Consider the following 21559-nt stretch of genomic DNA (forward strand, 5'->3'; position numbering starts at 1 on the left):
TTCTCTGTTTCCCTGCAAAAACACTCTCTTTCTGTCACATACCAAATTTTATACTGCAAGAAAAATCATTTCTGGCAATCATTACATTAAAAAAAATCATCAAAATGTTCTGCAGCGGCATTTTCATTATCATTCACACAATTAAAACACACATGCATTAGACCCATGAACAAAAAAGATATATCGCCACCGCTTCTGGCTGGCTATAAATAATAACAGATAATACACCCACCCCCACTCATGTTATTAAATTGTTGATGTAATTAATTTTTTTTAGGTGCACACACTGTTCGAATTAGATCAATTTATGAGTATTTTGAAATTTTAATGGAACCTAACAGTTTTAAAAAAGAAAATAAAATAAAAATATTTTGAAATTTAATGGAACCTAATCGTTTTAAAAATAAATTAAAAATTAAAAACCAAACAGTGAAATCAATGAAACCGAACCACGAGTGAACCGTTTAGTTCAATTTGAACCTATAAAATTCCAAACTAAAATTGAATCATTTATTTTAAAAAATAAAATTTTGAAATCTAGACTAGGCCAAACCGACCAATTTGATTGCATTGCTCTTTTGATAGCAGTACTCTTGTTAACTTTGACACTTGGAACTAATACAAGAAAATAAGAATTCTACTGCTTAATTCACTAGAGTTGGGGTGTGGAAATTCATCCCGAAGGGCGGGATTTAGGGTGGGAGACATCCATTTTTAAACTACATCACACTTGGGTAGTAGCCAGCTCAAGCATACATGAGCTAAACAACTGGGGTGGGTCAGTGGTGTATTTACATTACAATTGATACAAACAAACATTAACAGGGAACAATTACATTGTATAATTTGCATTTGGGTAGTAGCCATATAAAGTAAAAAGTTTCAGTTCTTACATTGTTCAAATAAAAATAAAATAAAAATAAAAAAAACCACCACGCTATGGCGTGCGTATTCTTGCCCAAACAGGACGATTGATCACCCTAAGAATTCTCAAAAATCATTTGCTTCTTCACATACCACCACTGCTATGCATTCTAAGAATGAGTAATTTAAAAAAAAAAAAAAACCTGCAACCGTATGTTAAAAATACTTCTAAGCTCCCTCTTAGTGCCTGCAGCGACTTATTTCTCTTGCTGTATATTACACCAAGCACAAAGAAGAGCATTTGCAGGTTTTTGATCTTCTATTATCCAGAAGACGTGCAGAAAAGTTCAACATTTGTCCAAATTTACTTGAATCATCTACCAAATCTCTCAACTCTCCTAAGACGTAATTCCTCTAAAGAAAGATCATGAGACTGATTTGACGACCCAACGGATGACAGTCCATCATCACGACTCGTGCCACACATCTCACACACACTTAACCAACCGGAATTATCGAACGTACATGCTCGGCATGTCCAAATGCTAGGCGTATTCATATGCCTCCCACCTATGGTTCTCCTACCAGAGATTTGCCGCTGCCGGAACCCACACAAGTTCCGCACAACCCTCAGAGGCCAGTTTAATACATTGGAAAAACCACTAACGATTGTTGTTAGTGGATCCCGGCCTGAATATAAAGCCTTGAGCCGGAGATAGAGAATACCCGCAAGTATTCCACCAAGGTGGCCCAAGAAAGAGACACGAGGAACAAACATTTGGATGAGAACCAGTTCCGCCCATGCAGCATAACGTGAGGGTATCGTCAGTCCATGGATGTAAGTGTAGTTATCTGACTGGGAATTGAGTACAACTTTCATGGCAAAGAGGACACCGGAAAATCCAACAGCATATTCCTGGTAATAAGCTCTCCCATAATCAAAGAACAGAAGGGATTTGGCCAGTACCAGTGTTATGCCCTGGGACATACCAAGTAGTGCAGCAACCATAGATGCAAATTCAACACTCCCCATCGAGGTCTCCAACTGGATCCCCTTCCATAAAAGTGACATCATGTTGTAGACCAGGTGAGATTCATCTATGTGGTAGAATGCCGACAGGAGGAAGCGCTTGAGGTCCCTGTGCTGCTCAACCAAAGACAAAGGATATTAGGAGATGGAAATAAAAATATATATGATATCACCTCAGAAAGTTGTTCAACTCCAAATTATACAAAGCCAAGTTATATCATCTCATATTATCACTAGTAATGAGATACAAAGTAAGTATGATAAAAATAAAAATAAAAAAATAAAAAAAGTCAAAATCAAAACCGAAAAAATGACCTCGAATAGCCAAAGCACCTTGGGAACGTGAAAATCATCTATCGTGGTCCGCTAATATGGTTGTGTTACTTGTGTATATGTTAAAACAAACTCATTCCTTGATTCTCCATAAAAGAAGTAAAAAAATAAAACATAAAAAATTACAGTGTAGTGATGGCATGCAATACTGCCAAAGTCTATATAGCATGTAGGCTAAGGTGGAAACAGAATTGCAGGAGAAAAGATGCAATATCCTAAAACTTGCACAAGGTCCACCCATGATTTCTAGTTAGTTGTAACTAGGGGTGGCAATTGGGTGGGTTTGGACGTGTTTTGGGCTGATCATGAATGGGCGAGTCAATAGTGGGTCAATAACTCATTATCAACCCATTTATAATGGGTGTTGGGTGTTAAATGGACTAGTTAACACACACCCAACCCAATTACACAAATGTTTTTAGATACAATTGTCAAATTATTTTAATTATTATTTTTTTTTTTTTGAAAATTAATTATTTTAATTGTTTTTTTTTTATAAGTAAAAGTTTATTAGAAAAACGTTCAAAAGGAGAACGCGTCCATAATACACAAATCAAAAACTAAACCTAAGGACCAATAGAGTCCAAAAGATCAACTAAGTCATCAGTTGAGGAGCAAGCGCTTCCTCTCATATAATAGAAAAGAGAACGGAGAATATGGATTTTTAAGTTTGCCAAAGACGATTCATTTCCTTTGAAATTTCTACTATTTCTCTCTCCATCTACACCACCAAACACAGTGTGGAACTATCCTCCAATAATCACGAGCATGACCTTTCACTGGGCATCTTCTCCACGCGTTAATCAGTTCTATGGAGGACTGAGGCATTACCCAATGAACCCCAAAAATGCTAAAAATGAGATTCCAACAATCGTACACCACACGACAGTCATAAGAATATGATCCACAGACTCACCGTCTGTTTTACATAGACAACACCAATTAATAATAGTGTTACCTCTCTTTCTCAAATTATCCAACGTCAAAATCTTACCCCAGGTGGCAGTCCAAACAAAGAATCAGACTCTAAGTGGAGCCTTAGAGCGCCATATAGTCTTCCTTGGGAAATCGTGACCAATGAAATTGGACAGACACAAGCGCATGGACTTGACACCCAATCTACCATGGGTGGCAGGGACCCACAAAATGTCGTCACTACCTCTGCCAACATCCTTCTGCTGATACAACAGATCCAAAAAAACGCATGCTTCTTCCATCTCCCAATCCTGAAAAGAACGCCTAAAACGCAAATCCCACGTAACCCCACTGCTATCAAGCCGATAACAGTTAACTACACAAGCATGTTTATTTTCAGCAATATTGTAAAGTCTAGGAAAGGAAAGAGACAACAACTGATTCCCACACCATAAATCCTCCTAAAATCATACACGCCTACCATCACGAACCTTGAATCTAATGTGTAAGGAAAAAACATCCCAACCCTTCTAAATGAATTTTCACACGCCGACACCTCCCGTAACAGAGACTGGACGGGAGGACAACCACCACTCTCCTCCCCAAAACGACACGAGACAACCCTTCTCCACTGGCGATGTTGTTCTCTACCGAATCTCAATAACCACTTTCCCAATAAAGCTCTATTAAAAGGAACCAACTTTCAAATGCCTAAACCGCCTAACTTCAAAGGTTTGCAAACTTGCTCCCAGTTAACAAGATGATACTTGAACTCCTCTCCCCTTCCACCCTATAGAAAGTCCCTTTGAATTTTTTCAATCCTTTCAGAGCATGGGATTTGAAACAAAGATAAAAAGAAAGTGGGGAGGGACGAGAGAGTACTCTTAATAAGAGTGACCTTCCCCCCCTTCGAAAGGTACTGTTTTTTCCATCCAGCCAATCTCTTTTCATACCTATTAATCACCGGGTCCCAACTCCCCACTCTCCTAGAGGAAACCTCCAAAGGCAATCCTAAATAAGGAAGAGGAAAAGCACCCACCCTGCACCCAAGAACTGCAGCTAAGGAGGAAACATCTGGAACATCCCCCACTGGGACAAGCACACTCTTTCCAACATTGATCTTAAAATATAAAAATGTTTTTATATTAAATTTATTAATTGTTTGGTCTTACTCGTTACAATTTTTTTTTCCCATTTTTATATTATTATTATTTTTTTTTGGGGGGGGCGGGGGGGGGGAATAAAGAGAGAGGAGAGAGAAAAAAAAAGGGAGAAGAGATAGAATGGGAGAGTTATCACATAAAAAAATTAAATTAAATTAAAAAATTAAAAAAAAAAATCTTTTTTTCTTCTTTTTTTTAAATAATAATTTTAAAAGAAAATATATATATATATATATATATATATATTTTAACTTTTTTTTTTTTTTTTTTTTTGGAGGAGAGAGAAATGGGGAGAAGAGAGAGAAACAGGGGAGAGAGAAACAGGGGAGAAGAGATAGAAACAAGAACATAGAGAGATAGAAACAGAAAATATTAATATTAATAATATTAGAACACCTACACCTCCAATATTATGATTGTTGAATAACAAAATATATATATATATATATATATATATATATATATATATATATATATTTACATTAATTTTTTGATTTCAAGGGTTACAATTTTTTTTTTCTTTTTTATGACAGAAAAGAGATAAAACAGAGGAGAGAGAAAAAGAGAAAAAATAGAATTTTGTTTGAACAGTTAAGATGGGTACCCACTCATTGACCATTGAATTGAATGGGTACCCACTTTTACCCATTGTTGACCTACTCACTTAAATTTGGATACTCAAATGATTTAATTTTAGTGGGTGTTTGGGCTTAAATTGCCACCCCTAGTTGTAACCTTGTGTTGAACCCTTCCCACCGAATCTACCTAGTAACCACAATTTCAAACAAATGAATTTGGAAAAGTTACAAATCAAAGTATATTGTGTAAATTTATTAATCTAACTGAATGATGCCTAAGGTACAATTTCAACTCTTCTAATAACCAAATATTTGTAATTTCATACTGATCAAGAACACAATGCAAAAAACATTTCATGCATGATTTGCCACAAAATAAACACCAGCATCAACATCATAACATCAGAAAAATACCATAAACAAGTTGCCTACCAAAACTCAACCGTTTCAAAGAGCTCTGGGTTTGCCCAAGTATTAGACACTGCTGTGTCTGTGTGTGACGAGTTTCAGGTTGGGGAAAAGTTCCATCAGTGTAAAAGAGAACTCTCCACCTCACCCACTCCCTCCACCTCCAGAGTGTTGGGGTTTTGGCTTTATTGGAAAACTCTACACCGCCAAACAGTCATCATCTTTTTCCAACAAAAAATTTATTTTAAGAGCCTAATTATTGGAATTTTTTAAATGTTCATTTAGGAGAATTGTATTTTCATATCCGTTCTTTTGAGATGTGAATGTAAAATTAGGAAAATAAAGTTGATGATGATGAGCAAGGACGATTTATGAAACTATGATAAGAGCATAAAGGAAAAGGTTATAGAATGACACATATGTAAAAACTTAGAATATGCTGAAACAAAAGACTCGAGGGAAAAGATAGGGTAAATAGATTCCATAAGCCAAGAGGCCCAAGACAAGATTCTTAAAATTTCCTGTCAATGCTGCAGCTAAGAAATGTTGTGCAGTGACAACAATCAAGAAAAAGCTTGTCCTATTAACATATGCAAAAGGTTCATACAATAACACGGGTTCAACAACCAAAAACACATAAAACTATTACCTGAGATCTAAGAATTCACTAACTAACGGGTGAAGCCTTTGCAACAGCTGTAAAAGTGCTCGGCTGGCATCTAAAAGGAAGAGGTGGGGCTTGGGGTTTATATCTTATTCTCTATGTATCCTAGGGTTCAAATCTTTATTCTCTTAATCAACTTTATTTGATACAGCTTAATGGTAGATTCTTTTCGATACTTGTGATCCTTAACAAATTTTGATCAAGGTTTCGAGTCTACCTCAACCTCAAATAGTGTCGTAATTGAAGCACTTTTAGCCTCATCTACAGAAAGACAAGGAATAGGTTGACATACTTCAAGTTAATGTTCATTTGTTACAAAACGAAGCTTAAATTGAGATTTGAGACACACCATGCAAAGAATCCAACAAGAAGCATATCTAGCTTCAATTCCATCAACCTAATGATGCAGAAAGAGAAGAAGAAAGATAAGAGAGGGAGAGGGAGAGGGTGAGACTTCTCAATAACAATAATAATCCTCCTCCAATTATATAAAAGTCTACGTATGCACAAACCCCAAGCATACTCTAAGCAAGAGACACTGACTAAATAATCCAAAAGATAAATATCAAAGAAAACAATATATCTATATATATATATATATATATATATATTAATCTCTCTAATTCTTACCAAAAGGTCTAAAACCATAATAAAAGAGAAGATAAAATCCCAAAATCTAAATCTAGCACCTACATGTGCAAATTATGTGTGGCATGTGGATTGGGTTGCAGCCTTATCCCATGATCCCATCAATACTTACTCAAATCCCCCTTAAGAAGAAGTCTCCTCCAGAGAGATGAAGTGGTGGCATTCCGCAATATGATAAAATGCAACGAAATGTGTCCTCCATAACTTGTTTAATATCTCTCTCCTTACGACCTCCTTAAATGGCTCCTATTACACATTAGGCTTCTCAAGTGACAAGCCCCCTTCTCTTGGAAGAAGCTAAGGCTTCCTCGTTCTTCCTTAATAAGATATATAACATTTCCTCAATATAGTAGCGCTGTAGCAGAAAAAATCACAGACACCTTTTGTTGCTTAATTTTGTATTAAACAACAAAAACAATCCTATGTTATTTCTGGATTACTGCATCTTTTGTTTCTCAAACAATGCATCCAAGAATAATAAGTACTCCGATTTTATCAAAAAAAATATGGTCCCTGCCCTTTGTTTGGAAATGCCTCTTTAGAGACCCAGAAAAAAAAAAAAAAAAATGAAAAAAATAAATAAAATTCCTATTTATTGTTTGTTATTATTGTTATTATTTTTAGGTTTATGTGTATTTATGTAATAATGTTGGGTATTGGGTGGAATTGAGAATAAAAGAAAATAATAGTTTAAGGAAAGAAAAAAATATATATTAATAGAAATGAAAGGTAAAAAAAAATTATATATCTATATAAGCGTACCTCGGCAATAGTGCGGAGGTAGTTTTTACATAATATGCTTGCTAACCAAGGCCAGATCAAGGTTAGTTTGTGATTACTTATCTGGGGCTACATATATATATATATATACATATATATATATATATATATACACAAACACACACGTATATATAGTTAGAGATGCTGGACAATTGTGTTTTACTCTATAAAGGAAACTAAGGGTGTTTGTTTTGTTGGTGAGTGTCAGTGGGCCGTAAGCGAACAAAATAATAGCCCAATTCTGCGCTTGGACGAGTATAAAAATATATATATTTACGGATAGGCTGAAAACGTGAAGGAGTGAGATTTATAAACCCTAGCTCCTTTTCTTCTTCAATCATTCTCTCTAAAATTTGAGATCTTGGAGTGGGATTCTGCAAAGACTTCAAAAATTAAAGTTGCTCTATTCGACGGTTCTACAATTTGATACTATTGGAGTACCAATTCGTGGTTATTGATCTTACAAAGTTTTGCTTTTCTTTGATTGAGGTACGGGTATACTAACTCTAATAACCCATAATTATGTGATTTGTCCTACCTTGTATTTTTTATATATATTGAATAGCATGGTCAATATGTATAGGGTGGAAGGTTTTAATGATTGTTCATCTATTTGGTTGGGTCTTAGTGTGGTTGAATTATTTTAGAGTGAGATTATTTTGTGTTTAAATTTGTGTGTTGATTGAGAATATATTGTTAGTTGTTATACATCATAAATTGATATTGTTGCACAATATATGAAGTTTTAAATGCTGATTTTTGTCATTTTTGAGAATTAATGCATTCAAGGTGTTCGATAAAATACTTCATTGAATGGTTCAAGTTTGAAGTGGTTTTAGTGTACTCTTTTGATGTGTTATTTAATAAAAGGGAAATAAGGAAGCATGAATAAGGGCTGATTTTATATTTTGACACACTTGGTGATAAATGTGTGGAATTGAGTTTGAGCGTAACCGATTGGTTGACGGGGTTGTGCCGGAGAAGCAAGATAGGGCTCGGTGCCCATAGGTGAAAAACCTTCAACTGGAGCTCGTATCCAACGGGTTAGTAGCCCGTGAACCGAGTAGGTGTTGCGTGGCTTGCGATGTCAAGTGCACAGAATTACGGACAATGCCCGGAATTTAATTGACTAGAATGTTGTACTTTCTTGAGATGAAACTGGTTAAGAAGTGATTTATTTTATAAGAGTTTTGGTGTTTCTTATTCGATATTATTTGGAAGGTGATTTGAACGGTGTTTTATTAAATAGAGGTGTTATTTGCACAGTTGATATATCACATGCTCATGCATAATAATTTATGTTCGTATCATGTTCTCAAACGTGTTGCTTGGTTGTGGCATCTCATATGTTATTGATTACTTTTGTTAGTGTTTTTCTACTGGGCTTTGCTCACTCCCCCAAAACAGTTTTGCAAATGAAGGATACGGTGTAGCTTACTTGGAGTAAGATCACTTCTATGTTGAGGAATGATATTTATTTATTGGGCTATTTCTGAGTTGGACACGTGTTGGTGTTGCCACTTCAATTTGAGAACATGTAATAGTTTAATTTTCTCATTTGAAATGATAAAACTATCTAATAATTTAATGTATGGTTTAATTATGTTAGACCATTTGAGTTAGTAAAGATTAAACTAAGTCACACTTGGTTTGTTGTTGTTTAATTTAATTAGGTTAAAATGGGTACGAGTATCATCGAGTTGGATTGAGTAATTACTCTAATTAGTGGGTACTAACCTCACACATATAATCTAAATGAAGTCAGGTCCATGAGGATTGTCACATGAAAAAATAATAATAAAAAAAAATATATATATATATAGTTGAATTAAATAGAATATAAGGACAATTAAATAAAATAAAAGAATGGTCCAAGTTGAGTAAGGTTATATTAAGTTTTAAACTTAATTTCCTTTATCTTTTATCACCCACCAGGTTTTAAAAACCGGGGCATGACAGCCTGTGTCGTTGATTATGGTTTAACTACTGTTGAACGGTCAAAATTTTCATACCGGGCCTTTGATATAGCATCAACATGATTATTTTGACAACAGCATTCTAATAGCTCCAAAGAATTTGAAATATTTGCAGTTTCATCACTCCTCATTGGAACAGTTCCATATTACATTATTGACTTAGGTGATCCATCTATAGAATGACCATTCTTCTAGGAGAAACTTAATTTATAACATGTGTTTTAGCCTTATGAGATAGCTCATTTGAATCTTTAAATTCCAAAAACTTGTTACCACTTTCAAAATACTACCCAAGCCCCTTCGGGTAAGAGAAGGCTCTTGTGATTTTCTTAAGTTAAGTTGCGAGACAGTGTTATTTTAGCTTGAGTCAGTGTTTGGGACTTAACTATATTATGCCAATCATTCTGATGAAAAAAAACAAAATTTGTTTGTTTTACCCAAAAAAAAAAAAAAGGCACAGAACTTATTTAAAATCATATAGCCAATATCATTAATCAAGGTGATTCATAATACATGAAAGCCTGATTCACTATAATATATATATATATATGTATAGGGTAAGTTGATGCGGGTGGGTTTCAGTGGTGATCTCTAATCGAGGGAATTCAAAGAGGTTACTGCAATGATATACCTAAAACATGAAAGCGCCCAAAACCAGCACAACTAATCAATAATCAATATTGATGCCAAGAAAAAGAAAACAGTGTGTGTATAATTAATAAATATAAAGTAATTGGGGGATTGAGAGAGAAATTAATTACCTTGAGAATGAGGTGGGGATTGAACAAGACCTCATGGAGGGTAGGGAGCATAGAATCGACGAAAGCAGGCTGCCTCAGATAGATGAGAGTGTTGGCGGCAAGAAGTCCGGCGGTAACGGGTGGCTTCCAGCCAAGCCTGCAATACTCGCTCACAGCATGCAGAGCCAGCAGTGGAAGCATCCCATTACTCCTCCTCCCTCTCTCCATCTTTCTTTCTACCCTTTTTTTTTTTTTTTTTTACAGATGGACTACTTCCTTCTCTCCTTACTTTGCAGCACAAACAAACAATTTCTCCTTCCTTTGTTCCTTTCTTCCTAAATAAAACTTAACTGCACACCTGACGCCACCGTCTCTAATCTCACGAGGCAGACAACTTTTGGGTTTCGTTTGGGATTCTTCCTTCATCAAGAAAAAACCTAGAATAAAAGATTCCAGACTCTTCCGTTCTATATATATATATATATATATATATATATATTGTGAATTGCTAACTGCTTCTATTTTTAATGACGCATTAAAATCTAGGATAAAGTTAAAAGAGAAAAAAATAATATAAAAAAACTTTTATAAATAACCCGATTTGTTACTATCAATGACAAATGCATCACACAAAAAAGTATTTTATCTTTTCTTATTAAATTGTGATTTTTTATTAAATTATTTTTATCAAGAGCATAAGCGATGTACGTAAATTTTTTGTCAACGACAAAACAAAAAAAAAAAAAAAAAACAAAAACAAATTATTTTTACTATACAATCTACTCTAATTTTATTATCAATTTATCATAAAATGAAAAAAAAAAATTATAACTAAATTTTTTTTAAATAAATAACTTACTATTAAAATTTTATTATATATAATAAAACTTATTATATTCAGTTTAAAAAAAAAAATACCTTCTTTTTCATACAATATATTCATAAATTTTTTAAAAAAAATAGTTAAATAAAAAATACCTTCTTTTTAATGCAATATATTCATAAAAAATTAAGAAATGACTTATATTGTTTTAAAATCTTCTACTTAATATTTTTATTTAAACAATTGATTTAAAAAATAAGGGTGAATTTATGCAAATTTAATGGACGTTATGCCATCAAATTAGTATGAATTTTTTTTTATATAATTTTTTTAAATAAGAAAAATAGATTAAGTGCAATTCAATAAAAGAACAAGAAATTACCAGAAAAAAAAATTTCAATAAAAAAGGATATCATGATCATTTAATGAAATAATTTAGGTATTGGGATATTTTGTAACAAAATGTGATAGTTCAAATGGTGTTATGTATAAAATATATAAAATATAATAATTTAAAGAATATTATGCACAAAATATACTTCAATGAATTATTTGTAAATTCAGAATGTAGTTCTCCCAAGTACTAAAAGTTTATTATGCCTTAATCTAACCGGTTTACTTAACTTCAAATTTGTCCCCATTTCTTATATTGACTTTTTATTAACTAATAAATGAAATGAAATGAAATGACTCAGACATCCATGTCAAAATCATAGCTTCTCTTTTTGGATTCTCATCATTCAATTCATTTGAGCTTAAGGGGAATGTTTCATCCTCAGTTTTTGAGAACAGAACATTGTGTGGTTCGGTTGGTGAGCGAGAGAAGAACTCCAGTGGGGCGTGGGCTTCCACGGGTATAAACGACCCCGATATATAAGATTATGGTTATGTAGGTTAATATAATAGAAAAAAACTCCGTGTACAAGGGTAGCATCATTGTAGATATTGAGAAGGTTAAATATGCGTAATCTTACATTTGCATATGGATAACTGTTCATCAGGACCAATATTACTATTGCGTTGAGGCCTGCCCCTCTTACACAGATCGATATGGAGTGACCAAATAAAAATAACTTTAAAACTGCTTTTCTAATATTTTGTCCACAAAAATATTAGGGATAATTGCAATTTTGACAGCTTTTGAAGTCAATTCTACCAAAATGCTAACTTTTACCCATACTATTTATAAAAGAATTTATAAAAGACCTAAAGTTTTAACAAATCCAACAACTATTTCGTGGTTTGAATTGCCCTTTAACCTAATTCCAACAATTATTAAAGTATCATCAATCCTAATTCATGCACCAATGCACACATTGTAATTAATCAATATGTACAGACACATAAATTTTAGTTTAAACTTTTGCACCTGGAAGGAGCAACTTTCAAAATCACGCGCGCATGCAAGAGATAATAGAAAGTTATGCATCGCGTTAAAATCAAACTTTATGAAAGTAATAAAGGTCATTTTAATAATTGTTGGAGTCAGGTTGAAGGTCAATTTGGTACATGAAATAAAATGAACAATAAAAGAGTTTAGATTCCTAAATAATTTAGGACTTTTGCCAACTTTTGTAAATAATGGGCCAAAGTTGGCATTTTGGTTGAATTAGCTATAAAAGTTGTCAAAGTTACAAAATTTTCAAAATATATGTTAAAAGGGGAGACTTGTCTCAAATTGGATTCGGATGAGAAGTGAAATGGAAATATCCTTGTGCAACTAACCTAGCTTTATTTCACATCACAAGACCATCTTCATCAAGTTTATTTTTAAAGATCCATTTGGTCCCTATGATTAAAGCAACTCTTCTTGCATAGCCATAAGCCAATCAGAACTTTGAAGAGCTTCATCAACATTCTTTGGTTCAAACAGAGTCATGTGACATGAGTGTCCTAAATTATCTACAATGCATGAGTGTCCAAACTAATTACTACGAACTGTACTCCTAGTACCCGGTCTATCCCATGAGCCTATGACATCGTCAACTGGATGACTTGATCGAACTCTAGAACTACTAGATGTGGGAATGTCTAAAGAAGGTGCAGGAATTCTTATAGGTTCATCAGTGGTGACCTCTAATTCCTCATAAAAATCCTCTTCAACCACTTCACCTTCTCCACCTAAATTCTCAATTCTTTCTTCCTCATTAACTGTAGGTTCATCCCTATTTTCTATAATTTCAAAGTCAGTCTCATCCTCATCAAATTTAGTAGAGATAATCTTAGGCCTTGTATCATCAAACACAACATTTATTGATTCCATAACAACTTTGGTTCTAAGATTAAAAACCCTAAAAGCTCGACTTGTTTGTGAATACCCCAAAAAGACACATTCATCACTTATAGAGTCAAATTTTCCCAAATGTTCCCTATCTTAAGGATATAACATGTACTACTAAAGATTCTAAAGTATTTAACAGTGGACTTTCTATCATACCACAATTCATATGAAATTTTTTTAGTTCCACGCCTAAGATATACTCTATTTAGGATATGACTAGCAGTACGTACTGATTCAGCCAAAAAATGACTAGTTATTTTATTCTCATAAAGTATAATACGAATCATACCTGCTATTTAACTATTTTTCCTTTCCGCCACACACCATTCTATTGTGGTATTTTAGGTGCTGAAAATTCATGCTTAATGCCAAACTTTTCACAGTATTCAATAAATTCCTTAGGTTCGAATTCTCCTCCATTATTGCTCCTAAGCTAAGTTATTTGAAACCCCTTCTCATTTTGAATTAATTGACAAATAGACCTAAAATTTACAAAAATATCAGACTTTTCTCACAAAAAGGCAATCAATGTAAATCGAGAATAATCATCAACCATAACAAGCAAATATATTTTTCCTCCAATGCTTTCAGGTGATATGCGACCTATCAAATCCATATGTATCAATTCTAAAGGTCGAGTAGTGACTTTATAAATAAGTATCTTATGTGACATTCTAGTTTATTTTCCCAATTGACATGAACCACATATTTCATTCTTAGGCATTTTTAACTTAGGCAAACCTCGAACAGGATCACTATTAGACAAATCATTAAAATTCACAACGTACACTAAGTCTTTTATGCCATAAAATTGCCTCATCAATAACTGCAAAAAAACACACAAGTGAAGGATCTGAATAAACACCATAGTAATTATTAGAAGTTCTAGTTCCTTTCAAGACATATTCACCTTTTTCATTAGTTACAAAACACCATTGTTGAGTAAAATTGACTTGAAACTACTTATCACAGATTTGACTAATACTCAACAAATTAGCACTTAAACCTTTAACATATAGAATATTTTTTAACTCCCCAATTCCTGAAATTTTGATCTTACCTTTACCACTTACACTAGAAGCATTACCATCACCAAAAGTAACAGTTCCAACTAGCATTCCTTAAAAGTGATAAACAATATTCTATCACATGTCATTTGCCTAGAGCAACCACTATCAAAGTACAAACCACATGGACCTAGTGCTATAAGTGCAGTGTGCATAGCAAGGCATTTAAAATTCTCTTTCTTTATCCAAACAATTTTAGATTCATTATGCAATGATTTCCTTATTGTCCTAGGCAAAGTGTCACAAGGCTCAGAAGATCTAATCCTTCTCTTCTTCTTATTTGAACTCTATAGATTTTTCAATTTCATCCCAAGTTCAAATTTTCTTTTCTGACACTTATACTTGATATGACTTTTTTTTCCCACAAAAATGACATGTTAAAATAAGTTTGGGAGAACTAGTAATAACAGAAAGTTTGGTTTCAACTTTCACAAAAACTTCTTTAGATTTTTTAAAATACATATCATTTAAAGTTGAAGTCAATTCTTTGTTACTACTAATATTCTTAACCAATACTTTCAACTTATCAATTTTGCAAATGTCAGTGTCAAATTTCTGAAAAAACTATTTTTTGATTTAACAAACTCACTGCTTAAATTATCAATTTTAAGTTTAAGTGATTTATTAAGTATATTTACTTTTTCAAGTTCCTTTTCCAGAAAATTAACTTTATGAGGAGATTCAAATTTTTCTGGCCAAGTTCTTCCAAATTTTTATTAGAGCAGAAACTTCCAACTTATAAATATCTCTATCAAGTTCTACAAGTTTCAATTTCTCTAACAAATTTTCAAAATCATTTTTAAACTTAGATCACTCAATATGCATGCTTCTGACAAAATCAAAAATATGAGTTAATGGCAATACATCAACAGAAGATTAATTATCAGACATGATGCAAAAATCACAACAAATCAACAAGCATGATCTACTCAATATATCAAGTAACCTACTCAAATACCAAATGTGAGTTACGCGGTGCGGAAGCTGTTAGTTGATTTAATAATGATTAACTCCTTCAATGACCTAGATGAAATTAATAGGTCAACTTGCCCAATTTTTTGTGATTACCTAAGCAATATGATCAATTAAACATTCACAATCGCAAAGACAAATACTAAAAAGTAAAGCAAGTAGAGTTAAAGAGATGGCACCAGAATTTTTAGGGAGGAAATCCCAATTGGTATAATAGACCAATTGTTATGGGAAAAATCTTTTGGTTGTACTACATAAACTTCTTTCTGGAAAATAAATTAAGAAAAGCATTTTTTACATCATTTGAAACAAACTGAATTTAAAGTGACAAGCAAGAGTAAAAAGAAGAATAATAGACTCAATTCTAGCAACAGGTGCAAAAGTTTCATCAAAATCAATTCTTTCAACGTGAGTATATCCTTATGCACTAACCAAGCTTTATTTTGCATCACAAGACTATGTTCATTAAGTTTATTTTTAAAGATCTATTTGGTCCTATGATGTTAATATCACTAGGTCGAGTCACTAATTCCCAAACATCATTTTTCACAAATTAAAGCAAATCTTCTTGCATAGTCATAAGCCAATCAGAACTTTGAAGAACTTCATTAACATTCTTTGGTTCAAACTGAGCCGTGCGATATGAGTGTCCTAAATCATCTACAGTGCATGAGTGTCCAAACTAATTACTACGGATTGTACTCCTAGTACCCAGTCTATCCAATGGGCCTATCACATTGTCAACTGTATGACTCGATCGAACCTTAGAACTACTAGATGTGGGAATGTCTAAAGAAGGTGTAGGAATTCCTATAGGTTCATCAGTGATGACCTCTAATTCCTCATCAACATCCTCTTCGACTTATTCACTTTCTCCACCTAAATTCTTAATTCTTTCTTCCTCATTAACTGTAGGTTCATCCCTATCTCCTATAATTTCAAAATCAATCTCATCCTCATCAAGTTGAGTAGAGATTATCTTAGGCCTTGTATCATCAAACACAACATTTATTGATTCCATAACAACTTTAGTTCTAAGATTTAAAACCCTATAAGCCTGATTTGTTTGTAAATACCCCAAAAAGACACCTTCATCACTCACAGAGTCAAATTTTGCCAAATGTTCCCTATCCTAAGGATATAACATTTACATCCAAAGATTCTAAAATATTTAACAATAAACTTTCTATCATACCACAATTCATATGAAGTATTTTTAGTTCGAGACTTACGATATACTCTATTTAGAGATGACAAGCAATACATACTAATTTAGCCCAAAAATGATTAGCAATTTTATTCTAATGAAGTATAGTACGAGCCATACCTGCTATTGTCTCATTTTTCCTTTCCACTACACTATTTTGTTATGGTGTTTTAGGTACTGAAAATTCATGCTTAATGCCAAACTTTTCACAACATTCAATAAATGCCTTAGGTTTGAATTATCCTCAATTATTGCTCCTACTCTGAGTTATTCAATACCCTTTCTCATTTTGAATTAGTTGGCAAATAGACCTGAAATTCACAAAAGTATTAGACTTTTTTCGCAAAAAGGCAATTAACGTATATTGAGAATAATCATCAACCATAACAAGCAATTATCTTTTTCCTCCAATGCTATTAGATGATATGTGTAATACCCCGATATTTTAAAAGATTTATTAATTGGAATTAATTGCTTTTATTTTATTTTAAGTGATTTGTTTGATTTAATTGGAATTAATTGTTTTTATTTTATTTTTAAATGATTTGTTTTAAATAGTTGAGTGTTATGATTAATTTTCTTATTTTTATTAAATTATGTTTCGTGACTATATTTGATGAATTGGTGTGTTGGTTTGCTTTATAAGAATATCATAATTGTGTTGTTTTTAAGTTGCTTATTTGACCATGTGTAATTTTTATGTTAGTGTGATTTTATTGTGAATTAATTGTAATTATTAGATTTAATTGGATTATTTTATTTATTTAAGTTAATGGGTTTGGGCTTAGGAGGAGTGAAACTAATGGATATGGTCGGCTTGGATGAAGCCTTGTTGGATTAATTAATAAAAGCCTATGGTTATTTGATTATTTAAATGATCATTTTATAGATATATATAGGATATATGATTTAATTAACCAATGGTTAATTATGGACAATATACATATATACATGTAATATAATATATGGTTTAAAGATAATAATTATGATAATTATTATTGTTTATTTGGTAATCCTACTTGGAATATGATTAGGGTAATTAATGTGTATAATTATACACATAATGTTTTATTGTTAAAAGTTTTTCACGTTAGAAAAATAAGAGAGTTAGAAAGAGAAGAGAAGGGCTGATAAAGAGGAGGCTGGATCAAAGAAATAAGACGTCGGATTTGAAAGAAATAGGCGAATTTCCTCTACTTCTCCTCTTAGGACTCATAAACCTTTCACCTTTATTATCAAGATTATAATTTTCAATTTTGTGGATTTGAAATATTTTATTAATCAGAGTATTAGGAACACATTAATTCTTTGCATAAATGTAGATTAATCATGTGTATATATAGGTATGTGTTATTATGAAGCTTCAACTCTTCTTTTTCTAAAATTATTTAAGTTGGATTTAATTATGTTTATCATGATTAAGTCAATTAAATGGATTGATTAAATTAGTATGTAAGTTAATTTTGGCCTTAGAATATTAATTATTGATTGTTTGATTTTATAAAATTTTCTGGATTTTTTTTATGTATTCAAAATTCTTTTTAGAATTTTTGTTTTGTATAAATTTTAATTTATATATACATATGCTATGTATAAGAACAACCTGGGGCTACCTACTGTAAGGCGTAACCAATTAATGGGCTTGGCTTCAGTGCGGCAAGGTGTACAACACTTTAGTGCGAACCAATCAGGACCTTAGGATGGTCCTGATGATTGTTGGAAGATTCGGTGTGGTGCAGAGAATGGAGAGAGGGTACACTCGTGAATCTGGACCGTTGGAGTATGTGGAGGTAGATGGATTGATCGGGTGTAGCGTAACTCTATGCGCTATGGTGTAGGCACAGATCCAAAGCGTGGGAGGCAGCTGGATCATTAGAGATGGATCCAGTATGGCCAATCGCACCTGACGCAAGGGGGTTGGCCAATGGGAGCACGCCAGCACACGTGGAGCACACCACAGGCATGTGAGGGCGCGTGGCAGCGTGTGGACGCGCCTGCCAGTGTGTCTATGCGCGTGGGGACGCGTGCAGCAAGTGGAGGCACGTGTGGCGGCGTGTGGGGGCGCGTGCTGGGTTGTTTGATATCCCGGTAAGGTCCTGTGGGGTCCGGTGAATTTCCAGATTTAATTTTAAGCCTGTTAGGGTTGAAATCAGCCACTAGTGGAGATATTCTTAAGGTTTAGAGAGCCGTTAAGTGTTACTAAAACATTTAGTAACATTTATTTGGGTAAAACAATTAATTAACAATTTTATTATGGAAGGAGGTTAATGTATATATATATATCTACAATGATTTATATATATACATGTATATGGTTTAATTAATTTATGGTAATCTAGGATTACCATAAATTAATTAAATATCTGTATATATGTGATTTAAATAATCTAGGATTACATATATATATATCTGTATATATGTGATTTAAATAATCTAGGATTATTATGGAAGGTTTCATACACATATATATTATAAAATATATGTGTATATATATCATTTATGATTATTAAATATTATAAATCTTATTTGGTATATCCAGATTTGTAGATGGTATGGTTGATTTAAAATATTAATAGAGTGATTATTAAAGTAAGGACATGCTTATAATACGCATGTGAAGTCTATGTACGATTAAGCTTATAATTAAGTTAAAGTTAATACATGGTTGAATTGCAGGCATGATTGAATTGCTATTGCATAACTAAATTGTTATGTGTTAGATGAGTTAAAATTCATCTATGGATGTTGTACGTATAAGTTGGTTAGGGTTGGATATTCTTATTAGAATAGTCTAGTACCTAAATGTTAGTTATTATTTTATTATATTAGTAAAATAATAGTGGTAGAGACATGGACTAATTGTCAAAGCATAGACATTAGCTATGTGATAAATATAATTGAAATTATTATTTATTTTGGATTAAATGTGGTATTCTTTTATTTTAAAATTTGTTATTTAATTAAGTTATTGCCTAGAGTGGAAATAAGGTTAAAGGAGTTTATGTTATAAGGAAATTATATTGGTGGATTGATTTAGGTATGATTAATAAGTAATCATTGGTAAATTTATAGTTTTAATATTTTTTAGGTATGATTAATAAGTAATCATTGGTAAATTTATAGTTTTAATATTTTAATGTACTTATTAATGGATAGGAGTACTATGTTATATATAAGTGTTTATATCTATATATATCATCAGATATTAAAGATAACACTTTATTATGGTTGGTTTTAGTATAGATGATTTGTTTATTGGTTTTCAGAGGTTTGGTAGAGAGAACTTATTTCAAGTTATTAGAAGTTCAAGTCTCAAGGTTGAGGATCCGCAGCTGGAGGACTTATCTATTTTTATTTTTTTTTTATTTTAAAGTAGGATATTATTACTTCAGTAATTATTAATGGATTTATGGATAGTGGATTATGGTTAAGGGGTTCTTAAGTTACGAGATTCCCGAGTTGTAACCATTGACGAGTTATTAATGAAATTTTTTATTTATTAGCTTTTCTTCAGCTTATTGTTTATTCTTTTATTTCATCTTATACTCTGTGCTTGTTTAAAATACTTTAATTGTTTTGATATCCCTTAATTTTGTGCGTGAATTTGATCAACCCGTATTCCGAAATTAGGGGGTATCACAATATGCGACCCATCAAATCCATATGTATCACTTATAAATGTCGAGTAGTGACTTTATAAATAAGTCTCTTATGTGACACTCTAGTTTGTTTTCCTAATTGATATAGACCACATATTTCATTCTTAAGATTTTTAACTTAGGCAAACCTCGAACAAGATCACTATTAGACAAATTTACCAAATCATTATAAATTTACATGACCAAGTCTTTTATATCATAAAATTGTCTCATCAATAACTGTAGAAAAACACATAAGTGAATGATCTGAATAAACAACATAGCAATTATTAGAAGTTGTAGTTCCTTTCAAGATACATTCACCTTTTTCATTAGTTACAAAACACCCTTGTTGAGTAAAATTGACTTGAAACTCCTCATCACAAATTTGACTAATATTTAACAAATTAACAGTTAAACCTTTAATATATAAAATATTTTTTAACTCCCCAATTCCCGAAAATTTGATATTATCTTACCACTTACACTAGAAGCATTGCCATCACCAAAAGTAACAGTTCCAACTGAGCATTCCTTAAAAGTGGTAAATAATGTTCTATCCCCTCTCATATTCCTAGAGCAACCACTATCAAAGTACCAACCACTTGGACCTAGTGCTCTAAGTGCAGTGTGCATAGCTAGGCATTTGAAATTCTCTTTCTTTCCCCAAAATATTTTAGATTCATTATGCAATAATTTCCCTATTGTCCTAGGCAAAGTGTCACAAGGATCAGAAGACCAAATCATTCTCTTCTTCTTATTTGAACTCTCTAGATTTTTCAATTTCATCCCAAGTTCAAATTTTCTTTTCTAACACTTATAGTTGATATGACTTTTTTTCCCACAAAAATGACATGTTGAAATAAGTTTGGGAGAACTAGTAATAACAGAAGGTTTGGTTTCAACTCTCACAAATTTTTTTTTAGATTTATGAAAATACAAATCCTTTGAATTTGAAACCAATTCTTTGTTACTACTAATATTCTTAACCAATCCTTTCAACTTATCAATTTTGCAAGTCTCGGTGTCAGATTTCTGAAAAAAACTGTTTTGATTGAACAAACTCACTACTCAAATTATTAATTTTAAGTTCAAGTGATTTATTAAATATATTTACCTTTTCAAGTTTTTTTTTTCCAGAAAATCAATCTTATAAAGAAGATTCAAATTTTTATGGCCAAGTTCTTCCAAATTTTTATTAGAGAAATAAACTTATAACTTAAAAATATCTTTATCAAGATCCACAATTTTCTATTTCTCTAACAAATTTTCAATATCCTTTTTAAACTTAGACCACTCAATATGCATGCTTGTGACAGAATCAAAAATAGGAGGTAAAGGCAATACATCAACATAAGATGAATTATCAGTCATGATGCAAAAATGACAACAAATCAACAAGTACGATCTACTCAATATATGGAGTAAAATGTTCTGATACCAAATGTGAGTTACGCGGTGCAGAAGCTCTA

At 32.4% G+C, this 21559-nt stretch overlaps 1 protein-coding gene across 1 annotated transcript; it reads right to left on the reverse strand.

Annotated features, from left to right (window-relative positions):
- Nucleotides 1–818: 818 nt before the first annotated feature.
- On the reverse strand, nt 819–10575 carry LOC132277896 (rhomboid-like protein 14, mitochondrial). Its single transcript, XM_059779766.1, has 2 exons — nt 10121–10575; nt 819–2008 (listed from the first exon to the last, which is right to left on the reverse strand). Exons 1-2 carry the CDS (start codon nt 10325–10327, stop codon nt 1238–1240), a joined length of 978 nt encoding a protein of 325 aa, XP_059635749.1. The 5' UTR covers nt 10328–10575; the 3' UTR covers nt 819–1237.
- Between the last annotated feature and the right edge of the window lie 10984 nt (nt 10576–21559).

This window comes from Cornus florida, unplaced genomic scaffold (assembly GCF_030987335.1).
Source record: "Cornus florida cultivar Cherokee Brave unplaced genomic scaffold, ASM3098733v1 CherokeeBrave_3.0.0_Hap2_Chr01, whole genome shotgun sequence".
Classification (NCBI taxonomy): domain Eukaryota; kingdom Viridiplantae; phylum Streptophyta; class Magnoliopsida; order Cornales; family Cornaceae; genus Cornus; species Cornus florida.

Coding starts and splice junctions, on each gene's coding strand:
- LOC132277896 (XM_059779766.1), bottom strand. CDS start 10,327: ATGGAGAGAGGGAGGAGGAGTAATGGGATGCTTCCACTGCTGGCTCTG. Junction 2,009..10,120: donor ATCCCCACCTCATTCTCAAG/GTAATTAATTTC, acceptor TTGGTTGAGCAG/CACAGGGACCTCAAGCGCTT.